The 20,863-nt window shown below is 35.9% G+C and overlaps 1 protein-coding gene across 3 annotated transcripts in view; it reads left to right on the forward strand.

Annotated features, from left to right (window-relative positions):
- Positions 1–5,894, forward strand: part of GLIPR2 (GLI pathogenesis related 2) — a 65,010-nt gene extending 59,116 nt beyond the window's left edge. For 2 of the 3 annotated variants that reach the window (XM_074281743.1, XM_074281745.1), the window contains exon 5: positions 4,006–5,894. In XM_074281743.1, coding sequence (XP_074137844.1) covers positions 4,006–4,169 — 164 coding nt within the window. In that variant the 3' untranslated portion in view covers positions 4,170–5,894. Of the gene's footprint in view, positions 1–3,966 lie in introns of all 3 variants that reach the window. The other variant, XM_074281744.1, reaches the window with a different exon arrangement.
- The last annotated feature ends 14,969 nt before the right edge of the window (positions 5,895–20,863 follow it).

Below are 20,863 nucleotides of genomic sequence, written 5' to 3' on the forward strand. Positions count from 1 at the left end.
GACCCCTTTTTTCTTATTTCTCTGCTTCTGTATACTCCTATTGTGGCAAGTAAAAAACTATCTTGTAGTACCAAGGAAAATTACTTAAAATTTTATATTTGGCTTATATCTAGAATCTCTCCAGAATGAGGAGTAAAAAGGTATTTAATGTACAATGTAAATTGGATTTTTGACCACTCTGTATTTCCTCTGCACGCAAAAAAAATTGTTTAACATAAGAGATTTTGAAAGTGTATTCACAAAAGACTTAAGCAAGAGCAGTAACAACTTAGAACTGCATTACACTCTGTGAGAAAGTTAACACTTCATGTTTTATCTTAGCTTTCCCTTATCCCACCAGTTTCTTCCACATGCATTTCTTCTGGTGGGCCTGGCAAGGGATTAGGCTCATTCTGTTGCTAGTGAGCACTGCCTGTCTGAGCTCCTTCCAAAGTGCCTGAGGACCTAAACAAGTCTGCCTCCAAGGCTAGAAATGTCCACCTCAGAATTGCTATTCATTCAACTGTATTCAGGAGAAAATAAAGCAAAACGAGAGAGAGAGAAAGAGAGAGAGAGAGAGAGAGAGAGAGAGAGAGAGAGAGAGAGAGAGAGAGAGAGGGGAGAGGGAGAGGGAGAGGGAGAGGGAGAGGGAGAGGGAGAGGGAGAGGGAGAGGGAGAGGAGAGGGAGAGGGAGAGGGAGAGGGAGAGGGAGAGGGAGAGGGAGAGGGAGGAGAGGGAGAGGGAGAGGGAGAGGGAGAGGGAGAGGGAGAGGGAGAGGGAGAGGGAGAGGGAGAGGGAGAGGGAGAGGGAGAGGAGAGGGAGGAGGGAGAGGGAGAGGGGAGCGGGAGAGGGAGAGGGAGAGGGAGAGGGAGGGGAGAGGAGAGGGAGAGGGAGAGGGAGAGGGAGAGGAGAGGGAGAGGGAGAGGGTGAGAGGGAGAGGAGAGGAGAGAGGGAGAGGGGAGAGGGAGAGAGGGATTAATTAATAATTAATAAATTACAGAACTAACTGCATTTCCCCTATCAAAAAAAAAAAAAAAAAAAAAAAAAAAAAAAAAAAAAAACCTTTAGGAGAATCTTGTTGATTCAAATAATATACAATCTTCAGCCTAGCTACAGTTTAGTTTTATACCCCACCTTTACATCCTTGTGAGCTCCCCTTCACATAGTGTTGCAAATAAATAACATTACTGCTGTTTCTTCTGTTCATCCAGTTTCTCTCCACAAACTCACACAAGCCACCATTCATATGTGGAATGGACCTGTGCCTCTCTTAACCTTTCCAAGTCCATATTTTCCCTCAAAACTTAATTCAGGATCCAGTAGTTAGAATTTTTGGCTTCTTCAAATTGCTTCTCATTTCCTTATGTACTTCTCTCTCTTTCCCGTCCTTCTCTCTCTCTCTCTCTCTCTCTCTCTCTCCTCTCTCTGTATATATATATATATAATATATCTCAATAAAAGAGTAAGTTCCTTGATAGACTATTTTAATTTGTTCTTTGTATCTTCAGCATCTAGAGAAGTTACATGTCTATAATAAGTGCTTAATAAATGCTTATTGAATTAAATCTTACATCTCTCCACACTCTTATTTATATTCCTTCATTCCGCTACCATATTTTCCTAAAGAACTGGTTTGATACTGTCGGCACCAACCCTGCATCCCTTCAGTAAATTCCAGTGGACTCCTATTCCCTTTAAGAAAAAAAATCTGACTTTTCTTTCCTTGCCAGTTTTCCTATACAGTTTTCCTCTACTCACTCTGTGATCTAGCTATACTAGTTATACTTGCTGTTCAGCACCCCATCATGGCTATTTCCCATCTCCATGCCTTTGCATTGATTGTTCCCCATTTTCAGAATGACCTTTCTCTCATCACTTCCTTTTCAAATCCCTAGTTCCCCTTCAAGACTCAGTTCAATAACCAATATCTACATGAAACCTTCACCAATTCCTCAAGCAATTAGCACTCTCCCTCTCAAAACTACTTTATACTTAATTTGTATGGAACAGTCAGTACTGCTGCTGAGTCCAAAGGGAATGGTCAGACCCCTTTTTTCTTATTTCTCTGCTTCTGTATTACTCCTATTGTGGCAAGTAAAAAACTATCTTGTAGTACCAAGGAAAATTACTTAAAATTTTATATTTGGCTTATATCTAGAATCTCTCCAGAATGAGGAGTAAAAAGGTATTTAATGTACAATGTAAATTGGATTTTTGACCACTCTGTATTTCCTCTGCACGCAAAAAAAATTGTTTAACATAAGAGATTTTGAAAGTGTATTCACAAAAGACTTAAGCAAGAGCAGGAACAACTTAGAACTGCATTACACTCTGTGAGAAAGTTAACACTTCATGTTTTATCTTAGCTTTCCCTTATCCCACCAGTTTCTTCCACATGCATTTCTTCTGGTGGGCCTGGCAAGGGATTAGGCTCATTCTGTTGCTAGTGAGCACTGCCTGTCTGAGCTCCTTCCAAAGTGCCTGAGGACCTAAACATTCTCTCCAAACGAGAGAGAGAGATAGAGAGAGAGAGAGAGAGAGAGAGAGAGAGAGAGAGAGAGAGAGAGAGAGAGAGAGAGAGAGAGGAGAGGAGAGGGAGAGGGAGAGGGAGAGGGAGAGAGGGAGAGGGAGAGGGAGAGGGAGAGGGAGAGGGAGAGGGAGAGGGAGAGAGGGAGAGGGAGAGAGGGAGAGGGAGAGAGGGAGAGGGAGAGGGAGAGGGAGAGGAGAGGGAGAGGGAGAGGGGAGGTATGAGAGGGAGAGGGAGAGGGAGAGGGAGAGGGAGAGGGAGAGGAGAGGGAGAGGGAGAGGGAGAGGGAGAGGGAGAGGGAGAGGGAGAGGGAGAGGTGAGAGAGGAGAGGGAGAGAGAGGGAGAGGGAGAGGAGAGAAACAGAAAGGGATAGAGAAATGAGAGCTACAGGAAGAAGGGATGAGGAAGTGCAATCAGACCCAAGAGCTGGCTTGACAGGAGCCAAGAAGAAAAACACATTTAAGGGGCAGACACATTAGAACTGAAAACTGACAGAAGAGGTCTACTCTCTTCAAAGAACTGGAGGTCTTAAGCCAAGTCCCCCATCTTGTGGGGGCTCCTAATGTCCTTTCTTCTTCTGCTTTCATCTTGGGGATGAATTGTTGTTTTGTTTTGTTCCTGGTAGAGGGTGGGAGGGAGAGCAAGATAGAGACAGAGAGAGGAAGAGAGATAGAAAGACAGAAAAGAACAGGGAGAGAGGGAGGAAGCTCATGAGTAAGTATAACACATTCTGTAAATTAACTAACAGGGTGGGGGTTTTGGAATGTGGATTTCTTTCAGATGCTTTCTATATAAGGTCAAATTTGCATAATGCAATTAAATTTACTGTAAGCACATATAAAACAGGGGTTTGAGTGTATTGGTTTTTTGTTTGTTTGAGAATGTAGTACCTAGGATATTCTAACAGACTTATCAATTTGAATCTTCCCCAAGTACAGCCAGAGATGTTAAAGTTTACCTTCTGCAATAGGCCTTTCCTGCCCTATCCCCAGCAGCTATTGATCATTGATATCAAGGAGATTCTCAACCACATGTTCCTATAAACATTCTACAAGAGGTCTATCCAACATGCTGGAGACATTCCCAGGATCTCTCCATTAGATAGGTGCCAGCATGTAGACTTTCATTTGTTTTCTTACCCTTTCTATATTGTGTCACTCTGAGAAATATCTCTTGAAGTTCTTTTTATATTACTTTTGGTGTACATCCCTTCATGGGTAACATAGCTTAATTAATTAATTAGCCTATAAATACTTTCACTCAGTCTCCATTATTTTTTGAACTACTTGTCGCTTTTATTTTCAGAGATGATGGATCCCATTACTTACGTCACTTAGTATTAGCAGAACAAGATTGCTTTTATAAAAATGGTTTCATATTTCAGGGAGAAGTCCAGGGTTTTTTTTAAAGTACTACAAGCCAAAAACTGTAAATTTGTGAAATCCTTTTAGAGATTCCAGGGATTGATCTTTTACCTAATCCCTTTCTTCCCCATCTAGGACATTTTACAGCAATGATATGGAAGAACACAAAGAAGATGGGGGTCGGAAAGGCCTTTGCAACTGATGGTTCTTCCTATGTGGTTGCCAGATACTTTCCAGCTGGAAATATTGTCAATCCCGGTTTCTTTGAAGAAAATGTCCCTCGTCCTGCAAAGAAATGATTTTGTAAACGTTAATTGTGGACTGCAGAGTGTAACAGTAAAATACCTATGAAATCTAAAGCTTGATGCCCATGTTTACCTGTCATTTTGACAGCACACACTCTAATACTCATTATGAGTGTGAATTGACTTAAGAGGCTTAAAATAAGCATTTAATGATCTGATACAGCTACTTGGACTATCATTATGTGAACTTTATATAAAAGAAAAAGAAGTAATCATTTCTTGTAACTTTTTTTTAAAAAGCAATTTGTTGTATATTTGCCTCCTATATACCATGTCTAAATTTTCATTATTTTGAAAACAACTGAAGTGTTATGTTTATCTTTATGCATAGTTTAGTATTATTGTTAAAATATTTAAAATGATAAAAAAAATCAACAAACACCTTATAGTTTATTCACTTTAACTGAAATTAATTTTTTGGTTTTAAAATTTTGAAAACATTGCAACATGAATTTTATTATCTTTGTAAAAATTGATATGATCTGTAAGCTAATTCCATTACTAGTGTGATTTTAAAGATACAAAGTCTGTGACACACTTTACTTCCTCTATATCTCCTAACTTTTTAAAAAAGAAAAAATTTTTAGATTTGAGAATGCCATCACATTGGACAGTGTGAATACTGGATTTGTATGAATCCTGTGTTCATGGCTAAAACCTATCATATCAGCCCATATGTGTTGGCTTCCATTCTTTCCTATTTCCAGACTCTGCACACCGTTTTCTTGGACACAAATTACAATTCATCAGTGACAACTCTCCTTGAGCTTTTTAGTGCCTTCACAATTTATCATTTGATAACTAACATTTTACTTCCAAGCTACTTCATACCTAGCTAGACTGGGCTTGTATAATAGTTTGGCACAACTTGCCTTCAAGAACCCAAGGTCACCTAAGTGCCCACATATCAGAATAAGACTTTAGTGAATGATTAACATGTAAACAAAATATATAAGTATATGCATGCATGCATGTAGCATAAAAAACTTTCAACATGGTAAAAGAAACACCCTTATTCCCTATCCACAATTTCATATTTCTTTGAACTTGACTTTGATTTCTTTTAAACTTGGGCAAGCCTTTTAAAGATGGACTTGGATGAGTTCAGTGGATTTGAAACTATATCTTTGCAATGGCCCCTGAAGTTAGCTATCTCAAAGCAGGAAATGAGCAAACGTAATATTTCTGGCAGCTTTATAGTATTACAGATGTGCTAATACTGCCTCCAGGAATTATGTCAAACATGCATAGCTTAAAAGTTATAATAAAAGCCACATGTCCTTGAGAGATTTTAGTATAGACAATTCTGTGTTCTTTCGTTTCATTCATTATTTATATTTGTGAAGTATTTGCCTTAAAGTTAAAATATATGTGCATTTATTGAGCATCACATATAATTCAAACATTTTAGCTAATTAAAAAGAGCATTCCTCAGAGGGAATATTCTAGAAACTGATGTCTACTATGTCAGTCTTCTCTCCTTTGAAAAGCCAGCTGTAGAATTTGAGATTGGCATTTACAAGTTCCAGCTTAGAGTAAGTTTGAATATAAACAAATTCTATTTACAGTGTTCTGATGTCTTACATTCTCCAAATTGCTTATTGGGATTTTTTGTTTTTTGTTTTGTTTTGTTTTTAACGCTAATTCATTATTCCTAATGTAATCCAGGAAGTTAATGTTATGGAGAACATTAAAAAATAAACCATATTTTTCATATAATACATTATTCTGAAGTGATTTGTACCAGTTTCTTTATTGAGTGCTAATTATCCCAAGCCCTTGTAAGTGGTTTATAATATTTTGCAATTCCCTATCAAATCTCAATATCAGATGTTTAGTGTTATGCAAAATGACAGAGTACTAACCGAGCAAGATGGGTTCTAGTATTTAATTTTTACTGAATGAAATCAGATGGTTTCTGAAGATTTAAAATGAACTATCAACCTAGAGTCAGGCTTAATTCAGAATAATAAAATATTATGATACTATGGGATTTTGCCAAGTTTAATCTATCAATCAGTACAATAACAAACTTACAAAGGATTTTTCTCAATAAGTTTAATATGAATATTCTCACCCCTATTTTATACAGAAACTAAGAAAGATAAAGAAATTTGCCATAGTCACACAACTAGGAAGGCCCAAAGAGTGAAGTTAAGCCCAGGTGTTCTGGGCTAACTCTTAATCAGGATAAGATAAAGAAAATTCAAATATACAAAGCTAGTACTTACATATAAACTCCATTCACAAAGATGAATTTGAACAGTTTCTATAAAAACTAGGAAAATTATTATTAGGGAAATAGTGAATAAAACGCATCTTCAAATAAGGATCTATAGCTAGGAAATCAAAATTTTAGTGTGTAGCAGCAAAGACCCAAAACTCTAAATTTTTTAAATGATCAAATCTGCCTCAGGCTTAATTAAGTACTACACTTACATTAATATATGATGAGAAATTATGTCCAGAAGAATTGTTCATGGCAAGATTCTGAATCAACATAAGATGCTATTTTAGACTGAAAAAGATAAATATTGCACCTGTTATTAGTTTCTTGTCATGATAGTTTGTTAAAAACTCAGGGATGACCAATACTTACCTAGCATCTCTTCAAATAAGGACAAGTAATGCAATACCTAGATGATTTGTGTAGCATTAGTTAGACCCATTCTAATAGAATGGAAATTTCTTACTTCCTTAACATTGTATTTTCCTAGTAATTAATAAGAATGGCTGATATTTAGCACTTTAAGGCACTCCTATTTCTTTTGTTTTACTTTTCTGGTTACTTATCTTTCATTCTTCTTTAATTTATCCCTGCTTCCTCCCAAGCCCACAACTGGACATTCCCTAGTTCTGTAGCATCATAATAATAGAATGCATTTTAAAATTTACCCATGTTCCTCATCCCCCCAAAATTTTACAAATTGAAAAATCTTATGAAGAGGGATGATAGGTGATTATGGACAATATTGTCTCACAAAATAGAAAACAATGGAGGACAAAGACAATTTAAAGGAACCTTGGCAAGATTTACAAGTGAAATCATCCTGGAAGCATTCAAGGGTAAAAAGAAAAGAAATATTACAAACTGAAGAAAATTGAAGAAATTTGCAAAAGTCATTATGGCAAGCTTTTCATCATCAGGAGTACTTTGGATCCTAATAATGATGTCCTGGATATGTTTATAAGGGAGGTAGAAATATCACTATTAATCAACAAGCTTTTGTTAAGAGAACATAAACTAAAAAGAACAGCTGTATTGGATTAAATATATATTCTGTTTCCACTAGTGTCTCTCACATATTGTGTTTCACCTCTCTTGGCCTGTTTTCTCATCTATAGGAAAAGGGTTGAAAAAGAACTTTCAGATCTAAGTGTACAATCCAATGAACCCACAATTATATTGCACTTTAAGGCTTGCAAAGGACTTTCTTCACAACTCTGTGACAAATTTTTTTGTGTTTGGGAATGGTGATTTCACCAGTATGTAGGAACCTCACAACACAGAAACTATCTCCACTGATGCACGGTCAATTTGTAACTTGGAAGAGTCCTAGAAAGTGACTTCTCATTTTATTTAATTTGGATTTTTATTTTGAATATCAAAAAAAGCATTTCCATGCACAGATCTGAAGATTCTATATTGAAAACATGTCTATTTTATACTATTTAGTTTTTTAAAAGTGTATAACAAAGTACATATTACTTTCAAAGTCATATTCTTTTGTATATTATTTAAAATGTTACAATGGAGACCTTTTTTTGATATCACTATGCTTTCATCTTCCTCCCTACCACCACCACAACCAAAGAGGAAGGGGAAAAACCTTTTTGACAAGTAAGTATAGTTAAGTGAAACAAGTCATATGGTGAGTAAAAGATGAAATAATTGAAGAAACAGGTTCTAACTTTCAAACATTTTGTTTTATTAAGCAATGCATGCCAATTGCCTAACAAATCAGAAGCAACTAGGTTCAAAAGATGCAATAAAGTTTTCTCCCAATTCCCACAATTGAATAAAAATTTTCTAACAAGACAGAAATTGGACTAGTCCCATAATTGAAGAAAAAGGAAACAGCTTCAGATTTATGTCACAAGATATAGTCAGTATGGATCACTCAATTCCCACAATTAACCACTTGTTGTCCCAATCCCCCCAATTCCCTCATCCACAAAGTAATAATGTCCAAAATATATCTCTACTTTTATTTCCATTGCTTCTCTGTCAAGAGGTAGATAACATGCTTTATCACAGTTGCTCTGGAGACATGGGTGGCCATTTTTTTAATGGGTTATTAAAAGTTGTTATATACATATAAATTCTTCAGTTGTCTGCTGACTGTGAATTGCACCAGTTCACACTACCCAGCATTCTCTAAAATAATCTCTTTTGTGATTTACTAAAATATCATAATAATTGCATTCATATACTATAATGTGTTCATCCATTCCTTGATTGTCTAAGAAGCAATCTAAGACTTCATTCTACATTTTTTCCAATCCTGCCTGCTTTGATACCCTATACCCCTTCAGTTTCAAGTTTGTTTTGCTTATGACATTTCTTCTTTGCTATTATCCTTCCTTTTAACTTGTTTCCTTGTTGAGTTTGGTATATTCCACCCCAAAATGCCTTTGTATTTATATATTATTCTTCTCATATCCCCAAGTTATGAGAAATATCAAGTTTTACCTCTTTCTTCCTCTTTGCTACACATTTTTCTTTTGCTTTTCTCTCTTAAAACCCTCAGAACAAATCCATTCCAACCACAGTACCTCTGCTTTTCTTATTTAACTCCCATAATATTCTTTAAAGATGACAGGACACTTGCTTCTTCACTTAGTGGAATGTGACATCATGTCTTTGTACAGTTTTTCAATTACTCAAATAAAGTTACCATTTTAGGTTTCTCTAAACTCATGTGTTTGTGAGTTTTTAGTCTGGTCTTTTCATTGAAAATAGACAAAAAGTCCTCTCTTTAGGAACTCAAGATCCTCAAACTCCCACTAGAACCAAATTAAATGTAATTGGAAAATGGTTAGAAAAATAAAATTAAAAACAATATACATAATGTTAATTTGTGGTTTTCTAAGTCACTATGAGACAAGCAAGTATTCCTTTTTAAGTCTAATGCCTCTGATCTATTAAAGGTCTGTTTTTCTACAAGGAAGAATTATACTCCGATTTTCAGGGCAAGTTATTCCTGGTTACTACCTCTATTTTTTTGCCTTTTGAAGTATATTCCAAGACTACTTGTGGTTTTTGGTAGAAGTTACAGGGTCATGGATAGAGCACCAGCCCTGAAGTCAGGAGGACCTGAGTTCAAATCTGGTCTCAAGACACTTAACACTTCCTAGCTGTGTGACCCTGGGCAAGTCACTTAACCCCAGTTGCTTCAGGGGAAAAAAAAAAAAAAGTTACTAATTTTTGGATACTTCTAGCATCTTTTCTTTGATCTAGGAACTCTGGATTTTGACTATGAACTCTTTAAGATTTTTCCTTTAGGGTTCCTTTCAAGAGGCAATATGTGTATATTCTTTGTATATTTTACTCTGGTTTTAATAGATCTGAACAATTTTCATTTATTTCTTGAAATATAGCATCCAGTTGCCTGTCATCAAGGAGAGGGAGTAGAGGGAGGGAGGAGATAATGTGGAAAAATGAATACAAGGGATAATGTTATAAAAGAAAATTACTCATGCATATATACTGTCAAAAAAATTTATAAATAAAATTTTAAAAAAATAAAAAGAAAGAAATATAGCATCCAGGCTTTTTTTTTCCTCCTGATCATGGTTTTCAAGTAGTCTAATGATATTTAATTCACTTTGAACTTTTCCAGGTCAGTTTTTTAAATATCAGATATATTTTCTCCCATTTTATTAATCTTTTAATTTTGTTCTGATATTTCTTGCTATCCTATGGAGTCACCGATTTTTGTTTGTTCTATTCTAATTTTCAGAGTAAAGTTTTCTACCTTCTCATCCAAGCTGCTTTTCTCCTTTTAATGCTTTCCTCCAGGATTTCTTTCTTAAAATCTCTTGCTTTATTTCTTCTAAACATTCATGTAGTCCTTATGAAAAATCCAGTTGTTTTTGTTTTGAGTCTCTGCTTACAATTCTTATGAAGTTAGATTTGCAATAATATTTTATATTGGGTGGTGTTTTCTTTGACTTACTAATTTTTGTTCCTGAATTGGAGCTTTGCACTAGGGTCAAACACCATTCTTGATGCACTTTTTGATTCGGGTGTTTGGCTTTGCTTGGCCTTTCTGACCCTGAGGCCCCTGAAACTTTAAGATAACCATTTCTCAGGGTTTGGCCCGATTGGAACTCTAAGGGTCAGAGCACTGGATCTTTAGGACCCTTGGTGAAACCCAGTACAAGTGTTAGGGACCTTAAGCTCTTAGCTAACACCACCACCTAAAAGAGGTCAAATTTTACCCCCTTACAAATCATTTTAGCCCCAGCCTCTTGAGTTGTTTTCATTTGAAGAAAGACAGGTGCCCAGCCACTTAACTGAGGCTGGAAAGAAACAGTGCTTGGGGAGCTGTGAGATCTACTGAAGAGGAGACTGGGGTAGGAGTTGGGTCGAGTTTAGTTGTCACATTCAAGTGGATCAAGTTCTGGTTCATGTGTCTCTCTGAATTGATTCCAAATTTGAGCATTGCAGTTTAGAAAGTTCATTGTTGGGTTGTTTTTTTTTCAAATAATTTGGGGGTCAAAATTCTGTCACTCTTAATCTTTCAACTGTTGTGAGACTCAGCATTTGTAATATAAAGATGATAATATTTGTACTACCCAATTTTCTCATTGTCACGTGGAAGATGCTTTAGGCATCTTAAAGTGTCCCATAAGAGATGAATGATTTTTATCAAGGTTGCCAACTCCCTAATCTCCTAAGATTTTTCCTTGCATTTTTGGAGGCTTGTCTGCTACTCTCAGAGCCTACCTTCTTGGTCACATTCTCACCTTCTCCTCCAGTTTTTTCCCAAGCCAGGCATGTTACTGGCTGGAGTTACTGGAATCCCATCTATCTCTCCCCTCATCTTGGGGAACCCAAATCATCCAGAGAAAACCTCTATGTGTGTGGTTAGCGTCACTATGGTTTTCATTTTTGGAAAATACACATATAAACAGATGTTTTATATAGCATCCAGGAACCAAATGAGTGTCCAGGAAATGAAGAAACGACTGATATGAGTCACAGTTCTGGCTAAGGCTGAAAAATCCCCACACCCAGCAGCTAAACTGAGGGGATTAAGACTTTCCAAAGAACAGACTGAAAGTTAGGAGGTTCAAAGTCAGTTAATAAAGGCTAAGTGAATCCACATTCTAAATTATTTCTCATCCAGTGAGGTTTCTCTTGTAGCCTGCTATCCAAGGAAGTGGGGAGCCTAATCCCAATTGGTTCAGATTTCTTTCTCAGGTTCCAACCCCATTCTGAAGTAAAACTGCAAAGAAAAATTTTAAACAAAGTTTTAGTTAGATGTGGCAATCTAGGGTAATCTAGGGTTACTTCAAAAGACCGATAACAGGATCCTCTGTAGAAAAGGTACTCAGTGTATAATATAGGTATAAGATTGATTTTTTTCCATTATAGAAAATTCATAAAATACAAGGACACAAAGTTAACATGAATAAATACAGAAAATAAAACAATCAAGTAGACCATTGAATCCTTTATACAATGGAAGGTAAAGATTATTTTTTTTTTCTTTTTGGCTGAGGCAATTGGGGTTAAGTGACTTGCCCAGGGTCAAACAGCTAGGAACTGTTAAGTATGAGGACAGATTTGAACTCAGCTATTTCACATCCATCTTGAACCTGCCACACTATTTGAGCAATTTACAGTAATTTGTGATGGTGAGTTGGCAAGGTCCCAATCTCCTGGCCAGCCAAGGGAATTATTTTCTTTAGTCCTCTAGCTGCAAGGTGATCCTGGTAGTGATCTATTCCAAGAAATATGCTATTGTAGAAATGTCCTCCCTTTGATCCTGGAACATTCAGGAACTTTTGACCCATGAAGGAACTGCCAATTCTGCAAATGTCCATTTCCCAAGATAGTTAGTCATTGACCTCTGCTCAGAAAAGGGAATTAAAAAGTCAGAACAATGCAGTCAAAGACTTGAGCTGCAATGCCAAGCACATCTAATTAAGCACATTTCTTGATGCCATGTTTTTCTGCTATAAGCCTTCTATTGCCATTTTGAGAAGATTTCACTCCTGTTTGCTTAGAAAAGAAACCAAGACAGAGGGTACAAAGGAGAGCAGAGCCCCAGTCTTGCGGAGGGGAAGCATTTCTCTTACCTTCTGTACATCTACAGTCACTGGGGACCCACCAGGAATTCATGATTTGTTACCAGCAAAGTTCATTTTTCTCAGCAAGGGCCAATGTCACATGTCCTTAAGCAAGAGGCCAGAACACTTGTATGAGTCTATAAAAGGTTTCTTTTCTTTTTGACAAAATTTCATTTCCTGTAACTTCATCACGTAGATGAGGGTTTAGGGGAATTCATCAGATTGAGTAGGGTTTCTTCTGATCCCTCCTATTCCAGTAGACCCTAGCCAGGCAACATGGGGAGCAATTATTTCTGCCTCATGCAGCAAAGTATGTGTTGAGCAAATAAAAGAAACTGGTCTGAGAACATACCTCCCGGAAGTACAGCTACAGTTTCTGTGTACCCACCTCATGACTTCACATCATACATATTATACACACTGGTGACTCTGTGGTTATGAGGTGTGAGCAGCCACTATACCAGGGCTAGCTATCTTAGTCAGTCATTAGGTGTCTATTAAGGGTTTACTAAATGTCAGGCACTAGGCTTAGCACTGGGGTTACAAAGAAAGGCAGGGTCCTGCCTGCAGGGAGCTCACACTCTCATCTCCCACCATCACACCTGGCCCTGGCCCATCACTACCTCTACTTCACAGGTTAATAGGAAGGAGAAGAGTAATGTGGTGATGAGAGCTGAATACAGCCCACAATCAGACCAGGCAGAAGGCCAGGCTCTTGGAAACATCAAATTCCAGCAGGAGCCAGTCCCTGTTTGAGTTGGTAAAAAAATACTAAGAGCACTGGCCCTTCAGCTGCCCTGGCAACACCAGATCAGCACAAATGATCAAGTTGTTCATACATACATACATACATATCGCATCTCATTCCTTCCTTCCATCCTTCCTTTCTTCTTCCCTGCTTCCCTCCCTCTGTCCACTTACGGTATCACACTCCTACCTACACATGCTCTTAAAAGCACTTTTTTCTTTTTGTTCCTCTGAACCCTCCCAAGATACCTTGGCATTTACTGACTAGATTTCTTTATTCAGAACTATACCTTAAACCACATTGTTTCTCATTGGCTACAAATAGGTCCTAGCCCAAGCCCCATTTGGTCCTTGTTTAGGTCCTGATTGATTCAGATTGGCTGTAAATAGGTAATTTTTGCTTTGGCCACAAATCCTGAAGGTCTTCCCTCAAAAAATAAAAAAAATTTATTTAGATTTCTTGGAGGGATGGGGACTAGATGAAAGAGGAGATTTTATTTTTTACCTCAATTGCCACCTATCCTTAATCACTGAATTTTGGATGTGGCCTCCATCAAACTGAAACTTATTGAAGACCTTAGCTTTAAAAGGCCAAGGTTTCCCATGTTATCCAGGGCCATCACCAGTCCTCAAGATGGGGTGTGCAGCTTCTAGAAAAATACAGCAGTAATCCTGAGGCCTCCAGCTCTTAGGAGTGTTTTTGTTCTAACAATCTGTTTGTCAGTGAGTTCTCCTAGCTTTAGGAATACTAATAGTATAGTCCTAGAAACTTTGTAACAATCTGTTAGTCCATGACAACAGGGGTTTCTGAGACAAATAGTAAGGTGCCTACCAGACTACTCATTTAGACCATAAAATCAGCATATAAGTGACATAAAGAACCAAATCTGTCTTTTTCTATAAATTTGTTTTCTTGCTCCTAGTTCTTTGCTAAATCCTTTTGATCTTAGACTGTTTCAATTGGCATTACAATTACAATAAACTTTGCCCCTTGACTTGAAGAGCAAATTCTTTTGAGATACCTCAAAACACTGATCTGAAACCTCAATCTTTTGGGGGTCTCCTTTTGAACCTCAACACTCATGATCTGTATCTAGCCACTAGACCCAAATGGCTCTGGAGGGGAAAGTGAAGCACTCTTGCCATCAAACAAACTTACTTTTAGTCAAGGGATACAGCATATATGCATATATTAATAGTAACAAAATTAACATTGATATAGCATTTACTATGCACCAGACACTGTGCTAAGCATTTTATGATTATATTCGCATTTGACCCTCACAACATATCTGGCAGATAGGTGCTATACATTTTTTACAAATGAGGAAATTAAGACAAACAAAGATACTTAGCTGGGATCACACAGCTAATAAGTCTCTGAAGCCAGATTTTAATTAAAGTCTTCCTGATTCCCTGTCTGATACTCTAGCAACTGTACTACCTTGCTTTCCTAAAATATACAATAAATATACCCAAAATATGTACATGCAACAGCTCAGGTCCATAAATATGACAAATTTTGTCTTCTTACCACCACATGAAGAAAGTAAAGATTTGGGTGAGCAGTATTTATAGGACTTTATGTTCCTTGTAGTATGTTTAAAAGATGGATGCCCCCATATATAGCATGAACTCCCCTTTGTGGGGCTGATTTTTGCTGCTTTACTCATTCTTGCCTCAAGAGCTTATCTCAACTAACCCTAGGGAGATATCAACTTATCTATCTGTGTTTTTGTTAATTCATTTTCAGTCATGTTCGACTCTTCCTGACCCCTTTGGGGTTTTCTTAGCAAAGATACAGGATTGGTTTTCCATTTCCTCTCCAGATCATTTTACAGTTAAGGGAACTGAGGCAAACAGGGCTAAATGATTTCCTAGGGTCACACAGCTATAAAGTTTTGTCTGTATATATATATAAAGTCTTGTCACTCTCTCTCTCTCCTCTCTCTCTCTCTCTCTCTCTCTCTCTCTCTCTCCATAATATATATGTAGATAGATAATAGATAGACAGATAGATAGAAGCCAAAATGGCAGAGTAAAGTCAGGAAGCTGCTCCAACTCTCCCAGTTTCCTTCAAAAACTACATGAAACCAAATCTCAGAACAGATTTTGATGAAATGAAACCCCTCTCCAGGGATAGATAGATAGATAGACTGAAAAAAACTTCAAAAAAAGGTCAGTCTCACTGGGGTGAAAAAGACGTTTTGCCTAGGTCTGAGAGACTCTGAGAAAGCCAGTGACAGGGGCTTAGCCACAGCAAATCAGCAATTAAGACCCTCAGTCCTGGCTTAATAGCAGAGCAGATTGGGAGGCAGCTTCCACTTCCAGCTCAGAAGGCAAAAACTCTAGGAAATTAGGCTGTTTCCTGAAGATAACAGACAAAGCTACCCTCTGCAAACACAAGGGATCCTCTGCTCAAAACCAATGCCCAAAGGTGCACAGGAACAGAGGTTGACCATAAAAGTAAAAAAAGAGGAAACACCAAAAGAAAAGGAAAGAAAATGAGCAAAAAACAGAAAAGAACCTTGACCATAGAAAGCTACTATGGTGACAGGGAAGACCAAAACACAAACTCAGACAAAAACAGAATGTCCACAAAGGAAATCTCAAAGAGTGATATAAATTGGTCTCAAGCCCAAAGAAGCTTCTTAGAAATGTTCATAAAAGACTTTAAAAAGCAAACAAAAGAGGTAGAAGAAAAAACGAGAAAGGAAATGAGAGGTATGCATGAGAGAGTCAACAGTGTGGAAAAGGAAAGAAAAAATTGTCTGAAGAAAACAACTCTTAAAATAGTAGAATTAACCAATTGGAAAAAATATTTACAAAAGCCAATTGAAGAAAACCACATATTCAAAACTAGAACTTTGTGACTTTGTGAGACAACAATAATCAGTCAAACAAACTAAAAAAAAGAAAAAAGAAAAAATGGAAGAGTGAAATACCTCATTGGAATAACAGCCAACCTGGAAAATAGATCCAGAAGAGACAATTTTAAAAGTATTGGTCTACCTGAAGGACATGACCAAAAAAAAAAAAAAAAAAAAAAAAAGATCCTGGATAACAGTCTATAAGAAATTATTAAGGAAAAATTGCCCCAATATTCTAGAAACAGAGGGGGCAATGCTTATTGAAAGAATCCATTGATCACCTCTGCAAAGAGATCCCACAAAGAAAATCTCAATTAACATTGTTGCAAAAGTCCAAAACTACAATCTCAAGGTAAAAATACTTCAAGCTGCCAGACAAAAACAAATATCAAAGAGCAACTGTATAAATTACCCAGGATCTGGCAGCTTCTACAATAAAGAATTGGAGGGCCTGGAATAACATATTCCAGAAGGCAAAGGACCTGGGATTACAACCAATTTACCAGCAAAATTCAGCATTATCTTTCAGGGGAGGTGATGTAGCTTCAATAAAGTAAAAGACTTTTAATCATTTCTATTGAAAAAACCAGAACTAAACAGAAATTTTAATCTACAATCACAGGACTGAAGAGAAGCATAGAAAGGTAAATGGGGGATAGAATATATATATATATATATTATTTAAAGATTAAACTGTTTATATCCCTAGATGGGAAAATGTTATCTATAACTCTTAAGAACTACATCTGTTATGGGGCAGACAGAGGAGGACATTACATGGTCAGAGGTTGTAATCTCTGAATTCACATTCCATTGGTTGTGAATGGAATCTAATGTGATGACATTAAAAAAAAAAAAAAAAGACATTAAGAGGTGGAAAAAAGTCTGTACTGGGAAATAGGCAAGGGGAAGTATAATGGAATTAGTTCATATGAAGAGGTGCAAAAGACCTATTATAATAGAGGGAAAGAAGGGAGGGAAATGAGCATTATCTGAAGCTTTATCTCATCAGTTTTGGCTCTAAGAGGGAGTAACTAAATCATTCAGTTGGATATAGAAATTTATCTAACCCTGTAAAGAAGTAGGAAGAAAAAGAGGAAAAGAGAGGAACAGGATGGAAGGGAGGACAGAAACCTTAGGGAAAAAGTAAAAGAAAGAAGGAAGGGTTCATAGAAGATAGGGAGTAGGTGGAGTGGGTTAAAAAAGCATTATTAAGAGAAGGGAGTAAGGGTGATAAGAGATAAAGTAGTGGGTGTGATGGGTAAAAAACCACTAATAAAAGAAGGGGAGGGGTGATAGGAGATAGGTTAATTGGAGCAGGGGTAAAATAAAAAAAAACCACAAAACTAAGGACTGAGTGGAAAGGGAGAAGAAAAGTATATGTAGGGGAGAAAATAGGATGGTGGGAAATACAGAGCTGGTAAATCATAATTTAATATGAATGGGATGAATTCTCCCATAAAACAGAAGCAAATAGCAGAGTGGATTAAAAAACAGAATCCTACAATATGTTGTTTACATGAAATGTATTTGACACAGAAAGACACAGAATAAAGGTAAAAGGCTGGGAAATAATCTATTATGCTTCAACTGAAGTAAAAAAAAAAAATCAGAGAGAGCAATTCTGATCTCAGATAAAGCAAAAATAAAAATAGCTCTTATTAAAATAAAGAAGGTAAAGTGCATTTTGATAAAGAGTACCGTAAATAATGATGTAGTAACAATACTAAATGTATATGCACCAAGTGGCAGAGCAGGCAAATTCCTAAAGAAGATTTTAAGCCAATTATAGGAAGAAGTAGATAGCAAAAAATATTCTTTTGGGGGACCTCAACCTTCCCCTCTCAGAATCAGACAAATTTAACCACAAAATAAACAAGAAAGTAACTAGGGAAATAATAGGAGCCTAGAAAATCTAGATATGATAAACTTCTGGAGAAAATTGAATAGGGGCAGAAAGGAATACACTTTTTTCTCTCAGTACATGGCACCTACACAGAAATTGACCATATATTAGTGTATAAAAATCTCACAATAAAATACAGAAAGGCAGAAATAATAAATACTTCCTTTTCAGACAACAATGCAATAAAAATTATATTCAATAAAGGACCAGGGAAAGAGAGACTAAAAACCAGTTGGAAATTAAATAATCTAATTCTAAAGAATGAGCGGGTCAAAAACAAATCACAGAAACAATCCATAATTTTATTCAAGAGAATGACAATAATTAGATAACATACCAAAATCTATGCTATGCAGCCAAAGCAGTTTTTAGGGGAAATTTTACATCTCTAAATAGCTACATGAATAAAATATAGAAAGAAGAGATAAAAGAATTAGGAATGTAACTAAAAAAAGCTAGAAAAAGAACAAATTTAAAACCCCCAATTAAATACCAACTAGAAATTCTGAAACTCAAAGGAGAGATTAATAAAATAGAAACTAAGAAAACTATTGAACTAATGAATGAAACTAAGAGTTGATTTTATGAAAAAAAAAAAAAAAAAAAAGATAAACTTTTGGTTACTTTGACCAGAAAAGCAAAGAAAAAAACCAAATCATCAGCATAAAAATTAAAAAGGGTAAACTTGCCACCAATGAAAAAGAAATTAAAGTAATAATTAGGAGCTATTTTTCCCAATTTTATGGCAGCAAACTGACAATCTAACAAAAATGATGAATAATTTACGAAAATATAAATTGCCCAGGTTAATAGAGGGGAAAATACATTACTTAAATAGTCCCATTTTAGAAAAAGAAATTGAACAAGTCATTAATGAACTCCCCCAAAAAAAAAATCTCCAGTTTCAAATGGATTCACAAGTGAATTTTATCAAACATTTAAAAAACAATTCCAATACTATGTAAACTATTTGAAAGTAAAGAAGTACTGCCAAATTCCTTCTATGACACAAATGTAGTAATGATACTTAAACCAGGAAAAGCCAAAACAGAGAAAGAAAATTATAGACCAATCTCCATAATGAATATCGATGCAAAAATTTTAAATAAAATATCAGCAGGATAATACACTATGACCAAGTGGAATTTATAGCAGGAATGTAGGGCTGGTTCAATATCCGGAAAAATATTACCATAATTGATCATATCAATAATAAAACCATATGATAATCTCAATAGATGCTGAAAAAGATTTTTGATAAAATACAGCACCCATTCCTATTAAAACCACTAGAGAGCATAGGAATAAAGGGAGTTTTCCTTAAAATAATTAGTATCTATTTAAAACCTAAGGCAAGCATTATATGTAATGAAAAGAAGCTGGACACATTCCCAATAAGATCAAGGGTGAAACAAGGATGCCCATTATCACCACTATTATTCAACATTGTACTGGAAATGCTGGCTTTACAATAAGAAAAAAAAGAAATTAGAATAGGCAATGAAGAAATAAAACTATCACTATTTGCAGATGATATGGTGATATACTTATAGAATCCTAGAAAATCATCCAAAAACCTATTGGAAACAATTCATAGCTTTAGCAAAGTTACAGGACATAAAATAAATCCACGCAAATCCTTAGCATTTCTGTGTATTACTGATAAAGCCCAACAGCTAGACAAAATAAAATACTTGGGAATCTACCTAACAAGACAAATACAAGAACTATATGAACACAATTACAAAACACTTCTCACACAAATAAAATCAGATCTAAACAATTGGGAAAATATCTATTGTTCATGGTTAGGCTGAACTAAGATAATAAAAATGACTCATCTACTTTTTTAGTGTCAGTTCAATCAAACTGCCAAAACATTATTTTATAGAATTAGAAAAAATAATAAAATTCATCTGGAAGAAGAAAAGGTCAAGAATATCAAGAGAATTAATGGAAAAAAATACAAAGGATGGTGGCTTAGAAGTACCAAACTTTAAAAAAAAAAAATATTATAAAGCAGCAGTCATCAAAACCATTTGATACTGGCTAAGAAATAGAGTGGTGGATCAGTGGAATCACATGATACAATAATCAAGGCCTATAGCAATCTAGCATATGATAAACTCCCAAACTGTAGCTTCTGGAATGAGAATTCACTATTCTACAAAAATTGCTAGGAAAACTGGAAAATAATATGTCAGAAACTCAGCATATATCTACATCTCACATCCCATCCCAAAATAAGGTCAGAATGGATACATGATTTGGTCATAAAGGATGATATAATAAACAAATTAGGAGAACAAATGATAATTTACTTATCAGATCTTGGAGAAGGGAAGAATTTATGACTAAAGAAAAACTAGAAAATATTATAAAAGGTAAAATGGACAACTTTGATTATATTAAACGTTTTGCAGAAACAAGATTAAAAGGGAAATGCAAAGTTGGGAAAAATCTTTATAGCCAGTACTTTTGATAAAGATCTCATTTCTAAAATATATAAAGAACTCTTTCAAATTTGTAAGAATACAAGTCATTCCTCAATTGATAAATGGTCAAAGGATATGAAGAGACAATTTTTAGATAATGAAATTAAAGTCATCTATAACCATATGAAAAAATGCTCTAAATCACTATTATTAGAGAAATGCAAATTAAAACAATTCTGAGTACTACCTCACACTTCTCAGATTGGCTATGACAGGAAAAGATAATGATAAATGTTGGAGGGAATGTTGGAGGGAAAACTGAGACACTAATGCATTGTTGGTGGAGTTGTGAAATAATCCAATCATTCTGGAGAACAATGTGGAACTATGCCCTTTGACCCAGCAGTACTATTACTGGGCCTGTATCTT

Source organism: Sminthopsis crassicaudata, chromosome 1 (genome assembly GCF_048593235.1).
Source record: "Sminthopsis crassicaudata isolate SCR6 chromosome 1, ASM4859323v1, whole genome shotgun sequence".
Classification (NCBI taxonomy): Eukaryota; Metazoa; Chordata; class Mammalia; order Dasyuromorphia; family Dasyuridae; genus Sminthopsis; species Sminthopsis crassicaudata.